The 19515-nt window shown below is 46.0% G+C and overlaps 1 protein-coding gene across 4 annotated transcripts in view; it reads left to right on the top strand.

The window, feature by feature from the left end:
* INSR (insulin receptor) overlaps positions 1-19307 on the top strand; it is a 130603-nt gene extending 111296 nt beyond the window's left edge. For 3 of the 4 annotated variants that reach the window (XM_082623573.1, XM_082623571.1, XM_082623574.1), the window contains 9 exons: positions 3909-4068; positions 6720-6822; positions 8460-8527; positions 11108-11352; positions 12385-12495; positions 12584-12743; positions 15325-15454; positions 15781-15915; positions 18498-19307. In XM_082623573.1, the coding sequence (XP_082479699.1) occupies positions 3909-4068; positions 6720-6822; positions 8460-8527; positions 11108-11352; positions 12385-12495; positions 12584-12743; positions 15325-15454; positions 15781-15915; positions 18498-18852 (1467 nt within the window). In that variant the 3' untranslated portion in view covers positions 18853-19307. The remainder of the gene's footprint in view (positions 1-3908; positions 4069-6719; positions 6823-8459; positions 8528-11107; positions 11353-12384; positions 12496-12583; positions 12744-15324; positions 15455-15780; positions 15916-18497) is intronic. The other variant, XM_082623572.1, reaches the window with a different exon arrangement.
* The last annotated feature ends 208 nt before the right edge of the window (positions 19308-19515 follow it).

The following is a 19515-nucleotide window of genomic DNA, read 5'->3' as shown; positions in this document are numbered from 1 at the left end:
TCACTTGAGCCCTTTGCAATGATACATTTATACCTCACAATGACCCTCTAAGGGAAAATCTGTTAGTGTCTCCATTTATGGCTGAGAGAATGGAAATTTGGGGAGCTGAATAGACTTTCTCAAGGTCATACATCCAACACTCAAACCCAGATCCTTGGGCTCTGGTGCCTGACATCGGCAATTAAGGGTGATTACATGGATCAGAGGTCATTTTCTATAAGGGGCCAGGGAGTTAATATTTTCAGCTTTGGGAACCACACAGTCTTGGATCAACTGCTCAACTCTGCTGTTATAGCTCCAAAGCAGACACAGACAATACGACAATGAATGGGAGTAGTTGTGTGCTAATAAAACTTTATTTACAAAATCAAGCAGTGGACTGGATTCAGCCTGCGGGCCCTAGTTTGCCAACCCCTAACAGAAGTTGTAGCAAAACTGTCTGACTTCTTGGAACTTTGAGGGAGAGTCATCCTGTAACCAGGTGGGCAGAGCTTGGCTTCCCCAAGCCAGAGAGGACAGATGGACCTCTGTCTGTTGATCCTTCCTGGGACCACATCTCTTGATGTCCAAATATTCAACTTTGATGATGATTTAGAACTGAAATCTGCAAACTATCATCTGTGGGCCAAATCTGACCCTCGGCCTGTTTTTATATGTCCTGCAGAGTGTTGTCAAAAGAAACAAGGAAAAATGTGCACCAGTGTCAGTCCAGTGGCCAAGCCCAGCATCAGTATAGGAGGGGAGCCCTCAGGGGTGTATAAAGAGAGGCATGATTCATAGGGTGCTGTTATTGCAGAGTTTATTTAATATCTTATCCCTTATATATCAATCCCATATGTTCTAAGGAAATAATTCAAATTTGGGGTGGTGGTAAAGCTTTATGCATAAGATTTTCACCACTAGCAAAAAGTACGAGCCACTAGATGTCTGTCCATTGGAGAATGGATACATAGAGGATGATATATCCATAAAACTCGTGGATGTACAGCCCTTTAGAATGATGTTGGGGGTGACCATTGTCCAGTATAATGTAGGGGTTGAGATTACAGGCTCTGGATTTGAGATCTTCCAAGCTGTTATTCTTCATCTTCCACCAGCAGCCAAGAAACACCCCCCCACACCCCATCCAAAGTAGCTTATGACAAAAGGGAAGCTTATTAGCTCCCATAACTGAACAGTCGAAGGAGATCAGGCACAGCTGGATCCAGAATTCCTTTGGATCTGTTGCATCTCAAGGGGTCCTTGCAGTGATCCCAGCAGCTCCTGATTGTCCTGTGATTTTAGTGGTTCCAATCTCCATATCCTCTCAGGGCCAAGCCTAGAGGAAGAGAGAGTCTGTGTCCCAGCATTTCCAGCCATGCTGAGGTCACGTGACACCCAATCATAAGACCATGACAGTGCTGTGTGCTGATTGGCTCAGGCATGAGGGTTTTAAAATAACAGCTTAATTGAGGTACATTCACATGCCATAAAATATAACCATTTAACACATACAATTCAATGATTTTTAATATAGTCACAGTTGTTGGAACCATCACCACAATTTCAGAATATTTTCGTCACCCAGCAAAGAAAGCCCACCTCCTTAGCCATCAACCCCCAGTCTTCCCTGCTTCCTCCTCCTCCAGCCCCTGGCAATCACTAATCTGCTTTCTGTCTCCATGGAGACAGGTCTCTGCTACTGAGGCCAACTCATCCCCATTTGCCTGGAATTTCCCAGGTTCGAGCATTGAAGTCCTGCATCCCAAGATAATCTGGGTAAACTGGGACAGTTGTTACCCTACTGGCATTGGACCCAACCCTAACTTCTTGCAGCCGCCTTCACTGGCCTGCCTCTCTCGTTCCTGGAGCCCAGGTGTTGCCAGCAGGAATCCTCACCACCAATCTCCACCATAACCTCTGCCCTGCATAGCCCTGGGACCTGCATGGACCCTGATCCTAGACAGACGAGCCCTATTTGCTCTTTAGGGGAACAGAGGGATAGAGGGAAAATTAGGAGTGAGAGGTTATAATATGTTAAAAGAAAAAAAAACTTATAAGCAAAACTGGGCGATTATCTCCATTTTCCATAATTGTCTAGCATCGCTTTGATAAAAAAAAACTACTTTTATACCGTTTGTGCTGTTGGGATATGATTTTGCTAGTTTTACAAAATTCTCCAGCATTTGGTGGGAGGTCATTTTTGCCCCTTATTGGCTAGTTTAACAGCCAAAATCACCTCTAGCTGCATTGTTTTTGATTCTGCCTCTCCTTGAACCTTGCATTAGAGTCATTTTTCCCCTCACCACTTCCCTTCCCACCTTGGGGGACACTGGTACCAGGGACCACCCCCATCCTGGAAAGAGCATCGATTTTCAGTTTTTGTGCACTTAAATCCTTTGCTTCAATACGTTTTTGCAGTTTTGAGCTGTTTTTTTTTTTTTTCTCTTGTTTGCACAAACTTCTGTAATTGGCTTCGTCACTCTTCATCAGATTTGCTTCTAGTTTTGCTTTTTGTTTTGCTTTTTTGGTGTCTATGGAGAGAGCTGCCTCTAGTTTCTTCCATCATGCTCCCTTCTCCGTCCCCACCCTTCGAGGTACATGACCAGCACTGTAGGATGTATTTCCCCTTTATCCCGGATAGCAGCTACCTTTGGTTTCTATATTTGCTTATTTGTCCCTTTCCACTTGGTGACTCATTCTACTTGGAAGAACCTTTGGACTAGACTTCCCCACCCCTGCCATCAGCCCGATCTGTTTTCTTGCTGTTATTGTCACATGATAAGCATGGGAGTTTTTATGTTTCTCTCTCTCTCCACTCCTTCCTGAAATTTTCCAGTCCAGTTCTCTGCATGCACTATTAGCCTGGAGCTGTTTTGGAAAGTTTTCAAAATTTGGCCAATGTTTGCAGGTTTCGTGGTCATATTTCCCAGTGAGCCTCATGCCTTTCCTAATAAGCTCTGGGTTTCTTTCTTTTTACATGTTTATTGCGGGGACGGGATAAGATATTACTTATCTCCTCTCTTCTTGCCAGACATTTAAGTAGATCCCAACTCTTTTAATGATGGTAAAATAAATCAAAAGGCAAGGAAGGTGTTTTAAAATTTGTCCTTAAGATGTTAAGCCCATGTAACCGGTTGGTTCTTAGGTGATTTAGGTGATCAGGGTCCCTTTTTTCCTGACCTTCTGGAGTCCTGGTGAAAATACCCCATGGTGGTTTCAAGGAGAGGTTTGGAGCCAGACAGTTCTGGGTTCAAGGGCTTCCCTGCCACTTACCAGCTATGAGATCTGGGACAAATCATTTCAACTCCCCAATCAGGGGAGGGCAAACTATTTATGTAAAACCTGTTTTTGTGCAGCTCGTGAGCTAAGAATCACTTCCACATCTTCAAATGGTTGAAAAGAATCCAAAGAAGATACCATCTCTTGACATGTGTAAATTTCTATGACGTTCAGCTTTCAGCATCCACCCTGTTTTGTGGGCACACAGCCACGTTCATTTGTTTATGGATGTGATAAATTCAGGATTCAGGATCCATCTCTGGCTGCTTTTGAGCTATGATGGCTGGGTTGAGTTGGTGACAGTGACTGTCTGGCCCCCCTGAAGCCAAAAATATTTACCCTCTGGCCCTTTACAGCAAACGTTTGCCAGACCTCCACCCGAAGCCTCAGTTTTCTTGTTTCTAACATGAGGCTAAGCATGAGGTGGTTATAAGAATTAAATGACATGATCTGAGCCACATGCTTGGCTGTGGTTTAGGAAGATTGGCTGTTATCATGTATCATGTATCAATGATAACCTCTCTGTCTGTGCCTTATCCACAGAGCTCAGGTTCTGTAATTCCTTGAGTCTCAAAGTCGCCTGCCTGTTGCCGTGTTTGTACCTAACTCCATCCGTGTCATTTCTGAGTGGGATCCTTGTCTTCTAGGAGCTGCACCTCTGTGTCTCCCGCAGGCATTTTGCTCTGGAGCGGGGCTGCAGGCTGCGTAGTCTGCCACCCGGGAATTACAGTGTGCGAGTTCGGGCCACCTCCCTGGCGGGCAATGGCTCCTGGACGGAAGCCACCTATTTCTACGTCACAGACTATTGTAAGTCTGCACGGCCCCTTCGACTGGTAGGGTCTGTGCTTGGTGCTGAGCACAGCAGAACATTTCAAAGGATGGTTGGGGAAGCATGGAGGCTGTGGGTATTGGCTCTGTCTTGACTCCTGGGTCCAACGGCTGCTGCTGTGTGACCAGGGCAAGAGGCGTGCCCTCTTTGAGCCTGCACTTCCTCATCTGATCATGGATATAATACTAGGACCACCCCTGGAGGTGAAGGGACGTTTCAATGACATCATGAATGTCAAGTGGCTGGCACAGGGCATATCTGATAAACACATTAGCTCCTGTTACTGGTGTCTTCATCTTTGTTTTTAGATAGGCCATGCCCTCCAAGGGAGGATGTGGGCGCTTATCTGCTCGGCCTTGGGCGTGCTCTTGGCCTGCAGGCAGGAACTGCCGCCATTGGGCGAGCTGCATACACTGTGGACAGTAGGTTGAGGAGAGGTGGGGAGAGCTGAGCTGGTTAGGGAGTGCTTCCTGGAAGCGGTGATATCTTGGTGGAAACTGGAAGAATGTATGAGTTGGGGCGGAAGATGTTCAGCCCGACATGTGGTAGAAACCCAGACACTTGGAAGGAAGGGAGATTCTAGACCAGGAGGAGTGGGAACTTGGGTGGTGTACATGTTCTGACACCAACCGGACACATAGCGCTACAATTCTGACGCTTTCCACTGGAGTTAGCACAGACTCTACAAATTAAAAAGAGCATAGTTCCCACCAAGACTGCCCTCACCTCAAATGCCAGATGCAAGTTTTGGGGGTTCTCCAGGCCATCTGCACTTCTGACTTGACTGGCTAAAAATTTGGGTGTTATCACAGCCCCATCAGATTTGATCGTTTGCTAGAATGGCTCACAGAACTCAGGAAAATGCTGTATGACAAGGACAGTTTTATTACAAAGGTTGTAAGTCAGGACCACCCAAATGAAGAGCCACGTAGGGTGGAGGCTAGGAGGGTCCTGGACACGGCTCCTGTGTCTTCTCCCCATGGAATCAGGACACATCACATCACCTCCTGGTATTCTGATGTGTTCACCAGCCAGGAAGCTCCTCTGAGCTTTGGTGAACTGAGTTTTTATTGGGGTTTCACTACACAGATGTGATTGGTTGAAGCACTGACCACATGATTGAACTCCACCTCCAGCCCCTCCCCCTGTCTGGAGGCCACCCCACCCGTCTAATCACACACTTGGTTTTCTGGTGACCAGCCCCCATCCCGAACCATCTCATGTCTTAGCATAAACTCAGGTATGTTCCAAGGGGATCATCAATAACAAAGACACTGCTAAGACTCAGGGTTTTTCAAGGATTTGGAGGGACACCGTGAACAAAATTCAAAGGAAAATATCAAAGTGGGAAAAACACGTGTAACATCATTGACAAAGAGTTAATATCTTTCATACAAAATGAGTATGTATGTATGTCTCCTATGAGTTAAAGATATATGTCCTCACACAAAATAAGCAAAAGATATAAATAACCTATTTAAAAAGAAATAGAAAAAATAGAAAATGTAAGGATAAAAAGGTCCAGCCTCACTCAAAACCACACCAAAAGGAAAAAAAGCAAATCAAAATGAGATAGAATTTTTAACTTATCAAATTGGCAAGGTTTTTGTTTGTTTCTGCTTTTTAATTATGTACTTAGTGTTGTCCAGGAGTGCAGACACATGGACATTCTGTTTCATGGTAGACGAGTCCTAAAATGTAGTCCTTTAATAGTATGTATCAAAAAAGCTTACCAAGGCTTTTACTATTTCAGCCAGCAGTGCTGACCCTAGACATTCATCCTAAGGAAATGACCAGAGCTGTCCAAAAAAGATAAATGTTCAAGGACATCCAGCACTGCTTACTAACAATAGCAAAAAATCTGGAGAATTAAATGTTTGACACATTAGATTACTTTAAAAAATTCTTTCTTAAATAACAAGGAGGCAAGCAAGACACCTAGGGTGCAAAATTTAAAGAGGGACTCACCCTCAGGGGCTGACTCTGCCCTGGCATGGCCAAGCGCAAGAGTTCCTCTCCAATATTGCACTCTGGGTGCTTTCCTTCCCACACCCTAGTTCTTGTGGCCACTGGAATCTAAGGACTGTGGGATCTGGGACACAGAGACGGGGTGGGGCAGGCAGCATGGATCTCAGATTCTACCCTGAGATGTGTTGGGTTCTGAGCAATCAGTAGCCTCCAGCTTCCCCTGCCAAAGGATGGGGAGGAGGGAAATTGCCGACCGCAGCGCTTCTGGTGAATTTTTCATCTGCCAGAGGTGCTGTTGCGATTAAAATAAGCTATTTAATTTGCAGGGTCCAGTGCAGAGTGAAAATGCAGGGCTCCTTCTTTAAAAATTATTAAGACTTTCCAGACAGGGACAATAGAGCATGAAACAGAGAGCAGAACCTTCTGAGTGTGCGGACCTGCCTGATGGCTTGGGTTGGGTGCCTGTGAAGATGGCCTTCAATGGTGAAGGGAGAAAAGCTGGTGATGGGCAGTGGTCTGGGGTCACCGCAGGAGAGGTTCGGGGACTAGAGAAGGGGGACAAGTGTGTGTGGCCCATTGGACATGTAGATGTGTTTTCCGGTGTGACCTTTGATGTGAACACATTTTGATGTGAGACCTATATTTTCTTGTTCTATTTCAGTAGACGTGCCATCAAATATTGCAAAAATTATCATCGGCCCCCTCATCTTTGTCTTTCTCTTCAGTGTTGTGATCGGAAGTATTTATCTATTCCTGAGAAAGAGGTGAGCACGGAGGTGTTCTGGTAAATGGTTAACAACCAGCTCTCTCGGGGAAAAGGATGCCTACATATAGATAGAGTTATATCTAAATTTCCTGTAGGGACTTCCCCGGTGGCGCAGTGGATAAGACTCCACGCTCCCAATGCAGGGGGCCCCGGTTCGATCCCTGGTCAGGAAACTAGATCCCACATGCCTGCTGCAACTAAGAGTTCACATGCCACAACTAAGGAGGCTGCCTGCCTCAACTAAGACCCGGCACAACGAAATAAATAAATAAATACATATTTTAAAAATAAATTTACTGTAAATCTTACTGATCTAAAGGATGCATAGCATGCAATTTACAGATAATTATCATAATACAATATACAATACTCACTATCATAAATTCCCTACAGCCAGTTGATCCTCACCAAATGTTTTTGTCAATTTTTTCTCCCCTGAACCTTTGTATCTATAACCAACCTATGAGTGCAACTGATGAATGGCTGTAGTTCCAAGATGAATGTTGATTGATATTTTGTTTACATTAAAGAACAAGATAAAAATGAAATAAGGCATATATGTTCATCGACAATAGGAATGACTTTTGCAGAATCAGATAATAATTTTTAAATACTGAAAGCATATTTTCTCAATTTTTGCGCCATTGGCAATGTCATGGCTACAGAGATGACACACATTTAAGCTTAATCTGCATTACTGACATTTTTGCCATCACTTTCTCAAGCCTGGATGTACAACAGAACATAAATCGGTCTTGGTATGTAGCATTTGTCTGTTTACACCCGCTGTGAATATTCCCACCGTGGCCAATTTCAAGCTACAGACATGATGTCACTGAACGCAGAGTTGGGAAGAGATATGCAGTCAATCACAGATATGTAGTATTTCTGCCATATGGATGCAATCATATAAATAAATAAGGTAATACAGAAGGGCTGAAGAGTGTCCAGTCCTTCAAAGTAAGAGGTAGTATGATAATTGGTTTTGAATATTCGTTACCTTTGCTTTGAATATAATGTATTTAACTGTAAGCCTGTGTAATTTAATTTTAAATGGTGGTTGTATTTAACAACTGGCTTGCAAATTTCCTGAAAATTCAACAGTTGTTTCTTATAAGCTGGAATGAGATGGTTCCAGAACAGCAGTGGATGAGCAGTTTTTAGATGTTATATTGACAACCATAAATTGTAGTTTAAGAGTGAGCAGTTCCATGGTGATGCACTTAAGTAGCCATCTGATGGGCTTCTGCTAAAAAAATAAGGTCCCGGGGCTTCCCTGGTGGCGCAGTGGTTGAGAGTCCGCCTGCTGATGCAGGGGGCACGGGTTCATGCCCCAGTCCGGGAAGATCCCACATGCCCCGGAGCGGCTGGGCCCGTGAGCCATGGCCGCTGAGCCTGCACGTCCGGAGCCTGTGCTCCGCAACGGGAGAGGCCACAACAGTGAGAGGCCCGTGTACCGCAAAAAAAAAAAAAAAAAAAAAGGGTCCCCCATCCTCACCCCAAACTGTATCCAGGATTACGTGCATGCTGCTAATAGGGTGGCTGTTTGCACTGGGGAGGCTGTAACCTCCCGCTAATGACCCACAGAGTTCTGTGAGCATATCAAGATGGAATGTCTCCATTTTTCTCATCCAGGCAGCCGGATGGGCCACTGGGACCACTGTATGCTTCTTCAAACCCCGAGTACCTCAGTGCCAGTGATGGTGAGTATGATCCCCTCCCTTGTGGGTGACCAGAATCCAGCTGTTCAGTTTCCTTTGCCATCACTGTCAAGTGACAGTCAAGGGTTGATACCCTGGGGGGCTGAGAAGAGTCCTTTTGTTCAGTTGAGTCTGCAGACCTGCCCCTTGCTGCAGAAACCCTGTTACCAGGAGCAGTCAGACCCCTGCTGTCTGGCAGTTGTTTGAATGGGCTGATCTAGCTGTTCTGGGACCCATGCGTGGCTTGGCTGAGAGGCCATGAGCTTGGTGCCCCAGCTGTGGGGGTATAGAGCTTGGATCCTGTGCCAGAGAGAGTGCCGAGGGTCAGAGCCAGAAAGTGATGACCAAACTGGCCATCCAGGCTCAGAGGTGGGAATCAGAAGCCAAGGTGAGAGACTGGGGATCAGGGATGGGGCAGACAAGAAGCAGGGACAAGATGGGGAAGGTGGGAGGCTGGGTGTGTACCAGGGGCACATCTGCTATTGCTGTCAGCTGACCATGGGTGTGATGCTGATGCTGATATGGCAGGATCAATGGCCATATTCCCCTGGATTGTACCAAAAGGCAGTGAGTGACCCCTGAAGGAAAGGCTTGGCTGTTTCTTCAGATGTGAAGGCAGCTGTTACACTACAAGTTTCTAAAATGCTTCATGCAGCAAATTCAAAAAGCGACTTTCAAGGCATGAACACCATTGCCTGGCAGGATGCTGCCTTGGGGTACAGGGATGGTGTTTTTCAGGGTACCTGGGATTTGTTTTAAATAAGTCTGGTAAGACATGCAGACCTGCAAGTGACTATCATGAGGAAGAAGTTTAGACTCACAGAGTCCGGAGAAACAGGAGGCAGGGCCACATGGGGAAGCACCAGGGTTGGCCAGGAGGCGGAGGGAGTGAGGGAAAAAGGTGGGCAAGAGACTTTATTGTCTTTTCCACGAGAAAGGAGAGGTCAGGCAGGGTAGGACATAGGATGAGCTAGTTTGAACTGTTTCAGCAGGGTCTGGGGCATAGGGGCTGTCCTTGGTTGTCTGCAAACTGGCCCTGGGGTGATCAGGGCAGGGGGATAGTGGCCCAGAGTGTGAGAGCCTGATCACCGATGGGGTTGGGGTGTGGGCTGTGGATTGGTTGGCTTGCATATGAAAAGTGGACTTACAGGCACGTCATTTACTGTCTGTAGGAATTGGCCACCCCTGGGATGGGCAGTCCTGGCAGGCTCGGCAAGACCTCAAAGCATCAGAATAGAGAAGCTAGACAAGAAGTTTATTCCAAGTGGGAATATACACAGAGCCAGGAGCAGGAGTGGATGAATGTTAATCCAGAACCTCCTCTGCCTGTTTGAGGATGGTATTGTTAATCATATCAGAGATGGGGAAGCTGAACCTCAGGACCACTTCTCCACCCTACTGTCCTGCTTCCTTCCGGGGATGCAGCAATGGCTGAGAGCACAGGGGTACTAAGTGAAAGCTAGAAATTGGGGCTCATGGGTCTTTAAGGCCAGGAAGTTCTGGGCCAAGGGATACACACAGGGAAAGGTCCAAGCTCAGAACCCTGAGGGGCCCCCCAGTGAGCATCTGTGAGTTCATCTGGGTGCAGAACGCTTGTCTGATCCAATGTCCTTGAAAGAGCCATTGATGACCATATCGTGTTGCTCAGACTGCTGTGATCAGACTGGGTGACTTAGTAAACAATTTGATTTCTTCACAGTCCTGGAGGCTGGAAGTCTGAGATCAAGGGGTCAGCAGGGTTGGTTTCTCCTGAGGCCTCTCTCCTTGACTTGTAGACGGCCATCTTCTCCCTGTGTCCTCACATGGTCTTCCCTCTGTGTGTGTCTGTGTCCTGATCTCCTCTTCAAGGACACCAGTCAGACTGGATTAGGGCCACCCTAATGACTTCATTTTACCTTGATCACCTCTGTAAAGACTCCATCTCCAAATACAGTCACATTCTGAGATACCAGGGTTAGGATGTCAACATATAAATTTGCTAAGGACACAATTCAGCCCATAACAGGTGCAGAGGAGGGCAGAAAACCTCTTGGCTTTTCTTATGAGGACTTTGTGTATTTGTCTGCAAATACAAATTTGCTGTGTAACAAACCCCCCCAAACTTAGCGGCTTAAACCAAATCACCATTTGGTGGGTTCGCCACCTGGGCAGTGCTTGGCTGGGCGGTGCTTCTGTTCTTACTTATGTGGCTGCATCCCATCTGCAGATCCACTGGCACTGGGTGGTCTTGGGTGAGCTCACTCACCTGTCAGATAGGGTCACCCCCTATCCCCTTGGTACTTTGCAGAAATAACAGGCTCAGATGGGAATTAGCATCCTTTGGTAACAGGGCTCTGAAATCAGACAGAAAGGATGGGGATGCAGGCTCAGCTCAGCATTTACTGGCCAGAACCCTGGACTCCTTCCCCCGTCTCTGCCTGTCCTGTTCCTGGCTCTGTGCCCACTGCCCGGCACAGGGTCTGGATCACAGGAGTGACTCAGTGAACGTTTGGGAGGGGGAGCTCAGGTGGGAGACCCCTCAGGGTCCCCTCAGGGACCCCTGAGGGATCCTCCAAGGGTGCTGTGTAGATAAGTGAGGTGTAGTGTTTCCCTGCTCTGTGTACGTGCCGGATGAGTGGGAGGTGCCTCGAGAGAAGATCACGCTCCTGCGAGAACTGGGGCAGGGCTCCTTCGGCATGGTGTACGAGGGCAACGCCAGGGACATTGTCAAGGGCGAGGCGGAGACCCGAGTGGCGGTGAAGACGGTCAATGAGTCTGCCAGCCTGCGAGAGCGGATCGAATTTCTCAACGAGGCCTCGGTCATGAAGGGCTTCACCTGCCACCACGTGGTGAGTCCCGAGTTGGCTCCAGGAGCAAAAAAAGTCTTCCTGTAATACCTATCCTTCCTCCTACTGCATAGAGCGGTGAGGATGCTGGGTGTGGACCTCCTGCCCAGCCCCGACTCTGCTGAATATCCAAAATAAAGCTGACCCTTCCCTTCTCATTTCTCAAATCCCATCCTCTCCCACCTCACTCAGAGCAATACCCTTTTCACTGTACCATTGCTTTCCAGAATCTTCTATCTCTTCCCTCTTCCTGGCTCCTTTGTAACCTTTAAACACAGTGGTCCACCCCTTCCCTGCTCCCGCAAGTCAGCACAGACTCTCCCTGCCTTTCTGCTCCCACCATGGTCCCTTAATTTCTCCTTGAGCCTGTGTCCTTTCATCCTTGCCCCACGCATATTCAAGGAGCACCTGCTCTGTACTGAGCTCCATTCTCCTCTCTGGGATGCAGCAGATGTCTGCCCTCCTGGAACTCTCAATCCCAAGGGTGGAGACAGAATCTAAACCCAGTAGATTAATAATGTTGTCCACAAGGAGATGATGCTATGGCAACAGGGGAGAGGAAGGCAGAGTTGGGGAACTGGGAATGCAGCAGTGGCGAAGGTATATTTGAGCAAAGACTTCAGAGTGTAGGGACTGAGCCGTGTGGACAGATCAGCTGAGGGGACAGTCAGCTCAGGTGAGGGAACAGAGGGTCAGGCAGTGGGAACAGCTATGCAAAGGCCTGGAAGTGGGCCTTTGTGTTCGGAGATATGAGGGTTTGCCTTGACATTTGCCTTGCTGTGTGGGGGCAGGTCTGTCTGCTTCCCCGCTCCCACCAGACTGTGAGTTCTGAATTCTCCCACTCCCCAAACCAACAAGACATTGACCTTGGTGTTTCAGCCAGGCAGACCAGGGCTTTCCACAGTCCACTCAGGAGCAGGGTGCTGTGTGTGATGTAGGTACCAGACAGGGAGACCCGGGTGAGTGGACATCTTCCCACAGACACTCATCCAAGAACTGGCCCCCCCCCCGCCCCCTCCCATGCTTTTTCCACAGGTCCGCCTCCTGGGGGTGGTATCCAAAGGCCAGCCGACGCTGGTGGTGATGGAGTTGATGGCTCATGGGGACTTGAAGAGCTACCTCCGTTCCCTGCGGCCTGAGGCCGAGGTGAGCTGCCTCCAGGTACCCAGTGGGGTGCCCACTCCCAGCCTCAGGCACTGGTGTCGCTGAACACGACCCCATGTTTCGACTTTAGAATAACCCCGGCCGCCCTCCCCCTACCCTGCAAGAGATGATTCAGATGGCTGCAGAGATCGCCGACGGGATGGCGTACCTGAACGCCAAGAAGTTTGTACACCGGGACCTCGCAGCTCGAAACTGCATGGTCGCCCACGATTTTACCGTCAAAATTGGAGGTGCGTCTGGCTTTCTGCTTTGAAATGTATGGGCCAGGCCTTCTGATTTCAGGAGGAGTTGTCTGATAGCAAGTGCTTCAGTCTTTTCTAATATTGGAAAGGGGCAGGGTTTGGACGGGGACCTAGTCCTCATGCTGTAATTTAATTGCATTTGTTCATTAATTCACTCGTTCACTTCTTTAAGCAGTGTTTGTGCCAGCCGCTGCAGGAGGTGTTACAGGGGCAAGGTTGAAGGAGTCGCCGTGATTTTTCTGCTCTTGTGCAGCTTGCAATTTTTATCTGCACCATCCAGCACAGCAGCCACTGACCACTGTGTTTAATGTAAATTCAGTAAAATAAAATAAAATTTAGTAAAATAAAATAAAATAAATTAAATTCAGTAAACTGATTTAAACTAATTTAAATTCAGTAAAATAAAATATATTCAGTAAAATTAAATAAATTCAGTAAAATAAAATAATTAAAATGTAGTAAACTAATTTAAATTAGTTTAAATTCAGTAAAATAAAATGAAATTAATTCAGTAAACTAAAATGAAATTAAGTAAAAATAAATAAAATAATTTAAATTCAGTAAACTAATTTAGATTAATTTAAATTCAGTAAAATAATTTAAATTAATTTTTTACACATCTTTATTGGAGCATAATTGCTTTATAATGGTGTGTTAGTTTCTACTGTATAACAATGTGAATCAGCTATACGTATACATATATCCCCATATCTCCTCCCTCTTGCGTCTCCCTCCCACCCTCCCTATCCCACCCCTCTAGGTGGTCACAAAGCACCGAGCTGATCTCCCTGTGCTATGCGGCTGCTTCTCACTAGCTATCTATTTTACATTTGGCAGTGTATATATGTCCATGCCATTCTCTCACTTTGTCCCAGCTTACCCTTCCCCCGCCCACCCCCGTGTCCTCAAGTCCATTCTTTTTTTTAAAATTTTTTTTAATTTTTTTTATTTTTTATTTTTTATTTAACAAATTTAATCAGTTATACATATACATATGTTCCCATATCCCCTCCCTTTTGCGTCTCCCTCCCGCCCTCCCTATCCCACCCCTCCAGGCGGTCACAAAGCACCGAGCTGATCTCCCTGTGCTATGCGGCTGCTTCTCACTAGCTATCTGTTTTACATTTGGTAGTGTATATATGTCCATGCCATTCTCTCACTTTGTCCCAGCTTACCCTTCCCCCGCTCCCCCCCCACCCCCCGTGTCCTCAAGTCCATTCTTTACGTCTGCATCTTTATTCCTTTCCTGCCCCTAGGTTCTTCAGAGCAATTTTTTTTTTAGATTCCATACATAGTAAAATAAAATGAAATTAATTAAGTAAAATAAATAAATAAATAAATAAATTCAGTAAAGTAAAATAAAATAACTAAAATTCAGTGAACTAATTTACATTAATTTAAATTCAGTAAAATAAAATAAAATAAATTCAGTAAAATAAAATCAAATATTAAGTCCATCAGTCGAACTGGGAACCTTGAACAATATTGGACAGTGCAGTATAGACCACGTTCATCATCACAGAAAGTTCTACTGGGCAGAGCTGTTCTAGATGAATAGTAAAATAGTTGACATGTAAATAAGATGATGGAGACTGGGAAGAGAGCGCTGAAGGAAGTAAAGAGTTCAGTTCCATGATGGAGAGGAAAGGCCTCTCTCTCCATAAGGAGGCGACATTTTAACCAAGACTTGCAGGGTTAGAAGTTGACCTGAGAGATGGCGTCTCAGGGGGAGCTACAGCACGTGCAGAGGCTGTGAGGTTGGAAGGATGGCTGATGTGGTGTGAATAAGGTGAACGGAGAGGGGAGCAGGGCAGTGTGAGATGTGAGGTTGAGGAGAGAAGCCGGAGCCAGGCTGGGAAGGTCCTTGTCGGTCATGGTGAGTCATCTCGATGTTATCCTACGTAGCCAGTGTGAAGCAGGAAGTGACATGATCCTATTTATGTAGCTTCTCTTGGGCAGTGGGCTGTCAGGGTCAGGATGGAGGGAGGGTCCTGCAGGTGAGAGATGGTGGCGGGCCTGGGGGCGTCCAGGGCTGTGGAGAGGAACAGACTAGAGAGGGATGTGGAGGTCGAGGGGGCAGGACTCACCACTATCTTTTCTGTGGGGTGTGAGGAAAGGGGGTGGCTAAGGGAAGACCCAGCACCAGGTTTCTGGCTGGGCAGCTGGGTGGGTGGTGGGACCAGATCCAGTGGCGAACAGTAGGTTTGTTGCAGAGCATGAAAAGTTCAGTTTGGGAGGCCTGTGAGGTATGGGTTGGAAGGAAGCATTGCTGAGGGTGAGATTCCCAAGCTCCAGGTCAGAACATCACTTCTTTGCTACTTGGTGGTTCTTTTTCTTTCCCTTTAAATGGTGGCCCATCCTCTCCCTTCACATCCCCATGAGTACCCTCCGAATCCATTCTCACTGGATTTGGCTGTGACCCAGGTGAGCACACACCTGAGGCAGGTGAGCTCACACCTGGGGCAGGTGCCTTCATCTGAGGGCTCTACCAGGGGTGGGACAGAGAAGATGGCAGACAGCTGGCCACAGGCTGAAGGCTAAGAGCATGTGAACTACTGTTTGTTGTCAGACTTTGGAATGACCAGAGACATCTACGAAACGGATTACTACCGGAAAGGGGGAAAGGGTCTGCTCCCCGTGCGGTGGATGGCACCCGAATCGCTGAAGGACGGGGTCTTTACCACTTCTTCGGACATGTGGTGAGTCATGTGTGGGTTGGTGGACAGAACACTGCACTTGGATTCCAGGTTGCTCTGCTAGTATGACCAGTGTGAGAGGGGTCACTTGAAAACTGCCTTCCTCAGGGCTTCTCCATCTAGAAAAAGAAGGGATGGCATGTCTGGGGACCCTTGCACAGCTACTGTGACATTCGAATGGACACTAATTTTATAGGCATTTCTGAGCTGCAGCATGAATTGTTTAGTGAACTGGCCAACCAGGTTCTAGTAAACCAAGAAGGGGTGTGTGTGTGTGTTGTGTGTATTTTAACGGCTTCTTTGTTACTATTCCCGACTGTCATTGGCAGGTCCTTTGGTGTGGTCCTTTGGGAAATTACCAGCTTGGCAGAACAGCCTTACCAAGGCCTATCAAACGAGCAGGTGTTAAAATTTGTCATGGATGGAGGGTATCTGGATCAACCCGACAATTGTCCAGAGAGAGTGTAAGTGTAGAAATGGGGTATAGTGTGTGAGGTGCTCATTCAAAAGTCTTTGCCCTTTTGCCTGGATACTCATGTTTGGGTATCGTATGTCTACATGTCTTTGTGTTTGCAGATTTTTTCTTTGCATGCACATTTGTGTTTGTATTCCATTTATGATGTCTCTATGTGTGCTTGTGCTTGCCTGCTGCATCTTTGCGTGCACACTCGTGTTTGCATATTGTGTCTACATACATGCTTATGTTTGTGTATTATATCTTTAGATGTATGCTCTATTGCATTTCATATTTTTGGAAGGTTGTATAGGAAATTGCACAGCAGTAACTTTGGGAAGGAAACTGGGGAGCTGGAGTGGAGGCTTAGGTTTAACCATCTATTCTTTTTACACTTAACATTTTTGTCAGGAAAATAATACAATGGTATATGTCAATTATATCTCATTAAAAGTGGAAAAAAGGAATCACTGAGCATAAACACTAAAAACAAAAATTGTCAGGGGTATGTATGACATATTCCCCTCCCAATATTTGTCTTAAATTTTTGTTGTAGGAACAACCGTACAACACAAACACCAAATGCACAGCATTAAACACTAACCAAATTGTCCAGCGTCATAATGGTCCAATAAATGTAAAGGAAAATAAGGAAAGTACTCTATTCCTAAACTAGCAATAGAAGGGAGGAAGAAAGGAAGGAACGGAAGGAGGGAGGGAGGGAGGGAGGAAAGAAGGGAGAGTTTTAATATTCAATTCTATCAATGGTATGGTTAGATAATCTTTCTTATCACCCTGTTGTCATAGCTACTTACAGCAATGTTATTTAAATCTCAAAAAAAATGATCAAAACATCCAACAATATGAGAATTGCCAAGTAAATTGATAAAATAATATGAAACAGAAATGGACATTTCAGAGGATACTTATATTTTATAACTCAGTGGATTAGCTTATGTTAAAATAAGTGTAATAACTGTGTGTAAATTACATTTCCAAATGTATCCAGATAGAAAAGACAAGAGGTTATATCTGAGGGAGAGTTGTGTGCAAGCTGTATTTTCTCCATATTTTGGGGTGTTTTCTAACTTTCTACAATAGGCATTTACTACATATAAATTCCCTTATCAGTGTTTCTTAAGAAAAAACTTTGCCCTCCTGAAAAAAAATCCATGGAGGGAGGCCATTTTGATGCTTCATCCTCAAAAGAATAAGATAGCTGTTTAGAAAACGTAGTTTGAAGAAACCTCATATGCAAAAAAAATATATATATATATGAAGCAGAGTTACTTAGAAACTCTGAGTAAAATATTTTTAAACATCTCCTCATGAAGGGCCTTTCCTTGCCAAGCCAATTAGCAGCTAGGTGTAGTTCCAGGACCAGGGAAATTACATGGAGACCCTAGAGTGGGGACCTGCAAACTTTTTCTCTAAAGGGCCATAGTGTAAATATTTTCAGCTTTGTGGGCTGGGTGGCTCTCTGCCTTGTAGCTGGAAGCAGCTGTGGATGATGCATAATTGGATGGGTGTGGCTGCGTACCAATAAAACTTTATCTACAAAAACACTCAGGGGGCCATATTTGGTCCAGGGCTGAAGTTTGCCAACCCCTGCCCTAGAAGAAGTTACAGTGGGGAAAGGAGGAGGTAAAATGGAAATCCCAAGCCCTCGGGGCCTGTCCTAGGTAAAGTCATAGTCTCCACCCGCCCACCACCCCCCACCCTCCAGAGAGCGGGGGCTGGGCCTGCAGGACAGCCACTCAGAACTAGCCCTCTAGGGTCAGTCCACCCAGCTGCCCTCATCAGGTGCAGAGATGTACATATAGAGTGAGGAACCGACAGAAAATAGACCCACAGACATAGAAAACAAACTTACAGTTACCAAAGGGGAAAGGGGGAGGAGGGATAAATTAGGAGGTTGGGATTAACACACATACACTACCATATATAAAATAGATAAACAACAAGGACCTACTGTATAGCACAGGGAACTATACTCAATATTTTGTAATAATCTATAAGGGAAAATAATCTTAAAAAGAATATATATATTCTTTTATATATAAAAGAATATATATATGTGTGTATATATATATATAACTGAATCACTTTGCTGTACACCTGAAACTAACACATCATTGTAAATCAACCATACTTCAATATTTTAAAAAATGATGGGGACTTCCCTGGCGGTCCAGTGGTTAGGACTCCACGCTTCCACTGCAGTGGGCACGGGTTTGATTCCTGGTCGGGGAACAAAGATCCCGCAAGCTGGGTGGCACAGCCAAAAACATAAAAATAAATAAATAATACAAATTAAAAACTTAAAAGAAAAAAAACGATGAACCATGGTCTTCAGCATGTAGCAACGTCGGGAGAGGCCCTTCTGGATCTGGTTTGGGGAGGAGACAGCCCCCTTGACTCTCTTTATAAAACCATCTTTCAGCGCCCCTAGAATCGCTGTTTCTGCTTGACTGTCGCCTTTCTGGTGTCGGCCCTTGTCCCCGTGGGTGTGGGCCACAGGCGAGGGGTGGGGAGGGGGCCAATTGGCGGGGGGCCCCGCGCCTCACCCTCCACGTGCCCTCTGTCCTGCAGCACCGACCTGATGCGCATGTGCTGGCAGTTCAACCCCAAGATGCGGCCGACCTTCCTGGAAATTGTCGACCTGCTCAAGGACGAGCTGCACCCCAGTTTTCCCGAAGTTTCCTTCTTCCACAGCGAGGAGAACAAGGTGCCCGAAAGCGAGGAGCTGGAGATGGAATTTGAGGACATGGAGAGTGTCCCCCTGGACCGGTCCTCACATGCGCAGAGGGAGGAGGCCGGCGGCCGGGATGGAGGGTCCGCACTGGGGCTAAAGAGAAACTATCAGGAACACATCCCCTACACCCACATGAACGGGGGCAAGAAAAATGGACGCATTCTGACTCTGCCCCGGTCTAATCCTTCCTAATGGCCCCTGCTCGGGGGAATGGTTCCTGTCTTCACTTTCCTCTGGTTTGAAGGCCTTCAGAAAACTCAGGATTTTCACACGACTCAGCCACAGTGTCAAATGGAGCTCAGAGATCATGACTATCCATTTCTGTTCCTCTTCTGACTTAAAACACATTGGTTTGATTGCCAATTTGACTAGTCATCTGAGAACTTAACTGTGAACCTAGATGGGAAAGGGGTTTCCACGGCTGCTGTCCTTTTGGACCACCGAGGTTTCAAGCCTGGATGTTATTATTTTTTTTTTTTTTCCTAGCAGATTGAAAGAAAGCACCTGTTTTTACAAAGTGGTTTTTTTTGTTGTATTTTTTGTTTTTTTGTGTTTTTTTTTTTTGCTGGTGTCTGAGCTACAGTGTAAAACATAAATCTTGTTTGTGGAACAAAAGTTAGAAAGAAAGAAAAAAAAAACCAACAAAACCCTGTCCTAGTAGAATTCCAAACTTTGCAGAGTGGGCTTCAGGAAAGTTTTTTTCATCCAGAAGGATTTTTTTTTTTCTTCACAAAATCAGTTCCTCAAATTGACCAATAGCTGCTGCTTTTGTACTTTGGATATAGTTTTGCAGTCCTGGGGTGTGGCTCACGTGTGTACTCGTGTGTGCACACGTGTGTGTGTGTGTGCAAATCA

The sequence above is a fragment of the Mesoplodon mirus genome (genome assembly GCF_964341445.2).
Source record: "Mesoplodon mirus genome assembly, chromosome: 5".
In the NCBI taxonomy this organism is placed as follows: Eukaryota; Metazoa; Chordata; class Mammalia; order Artiodactyla; family Ziphiidae; genus Mesoplodon; species Mesoplodon mirus.
Note: the sequence above shows the minus strand (reverse complement) of the source record. Positions and strands in the feature narration are given on the sequence as shown.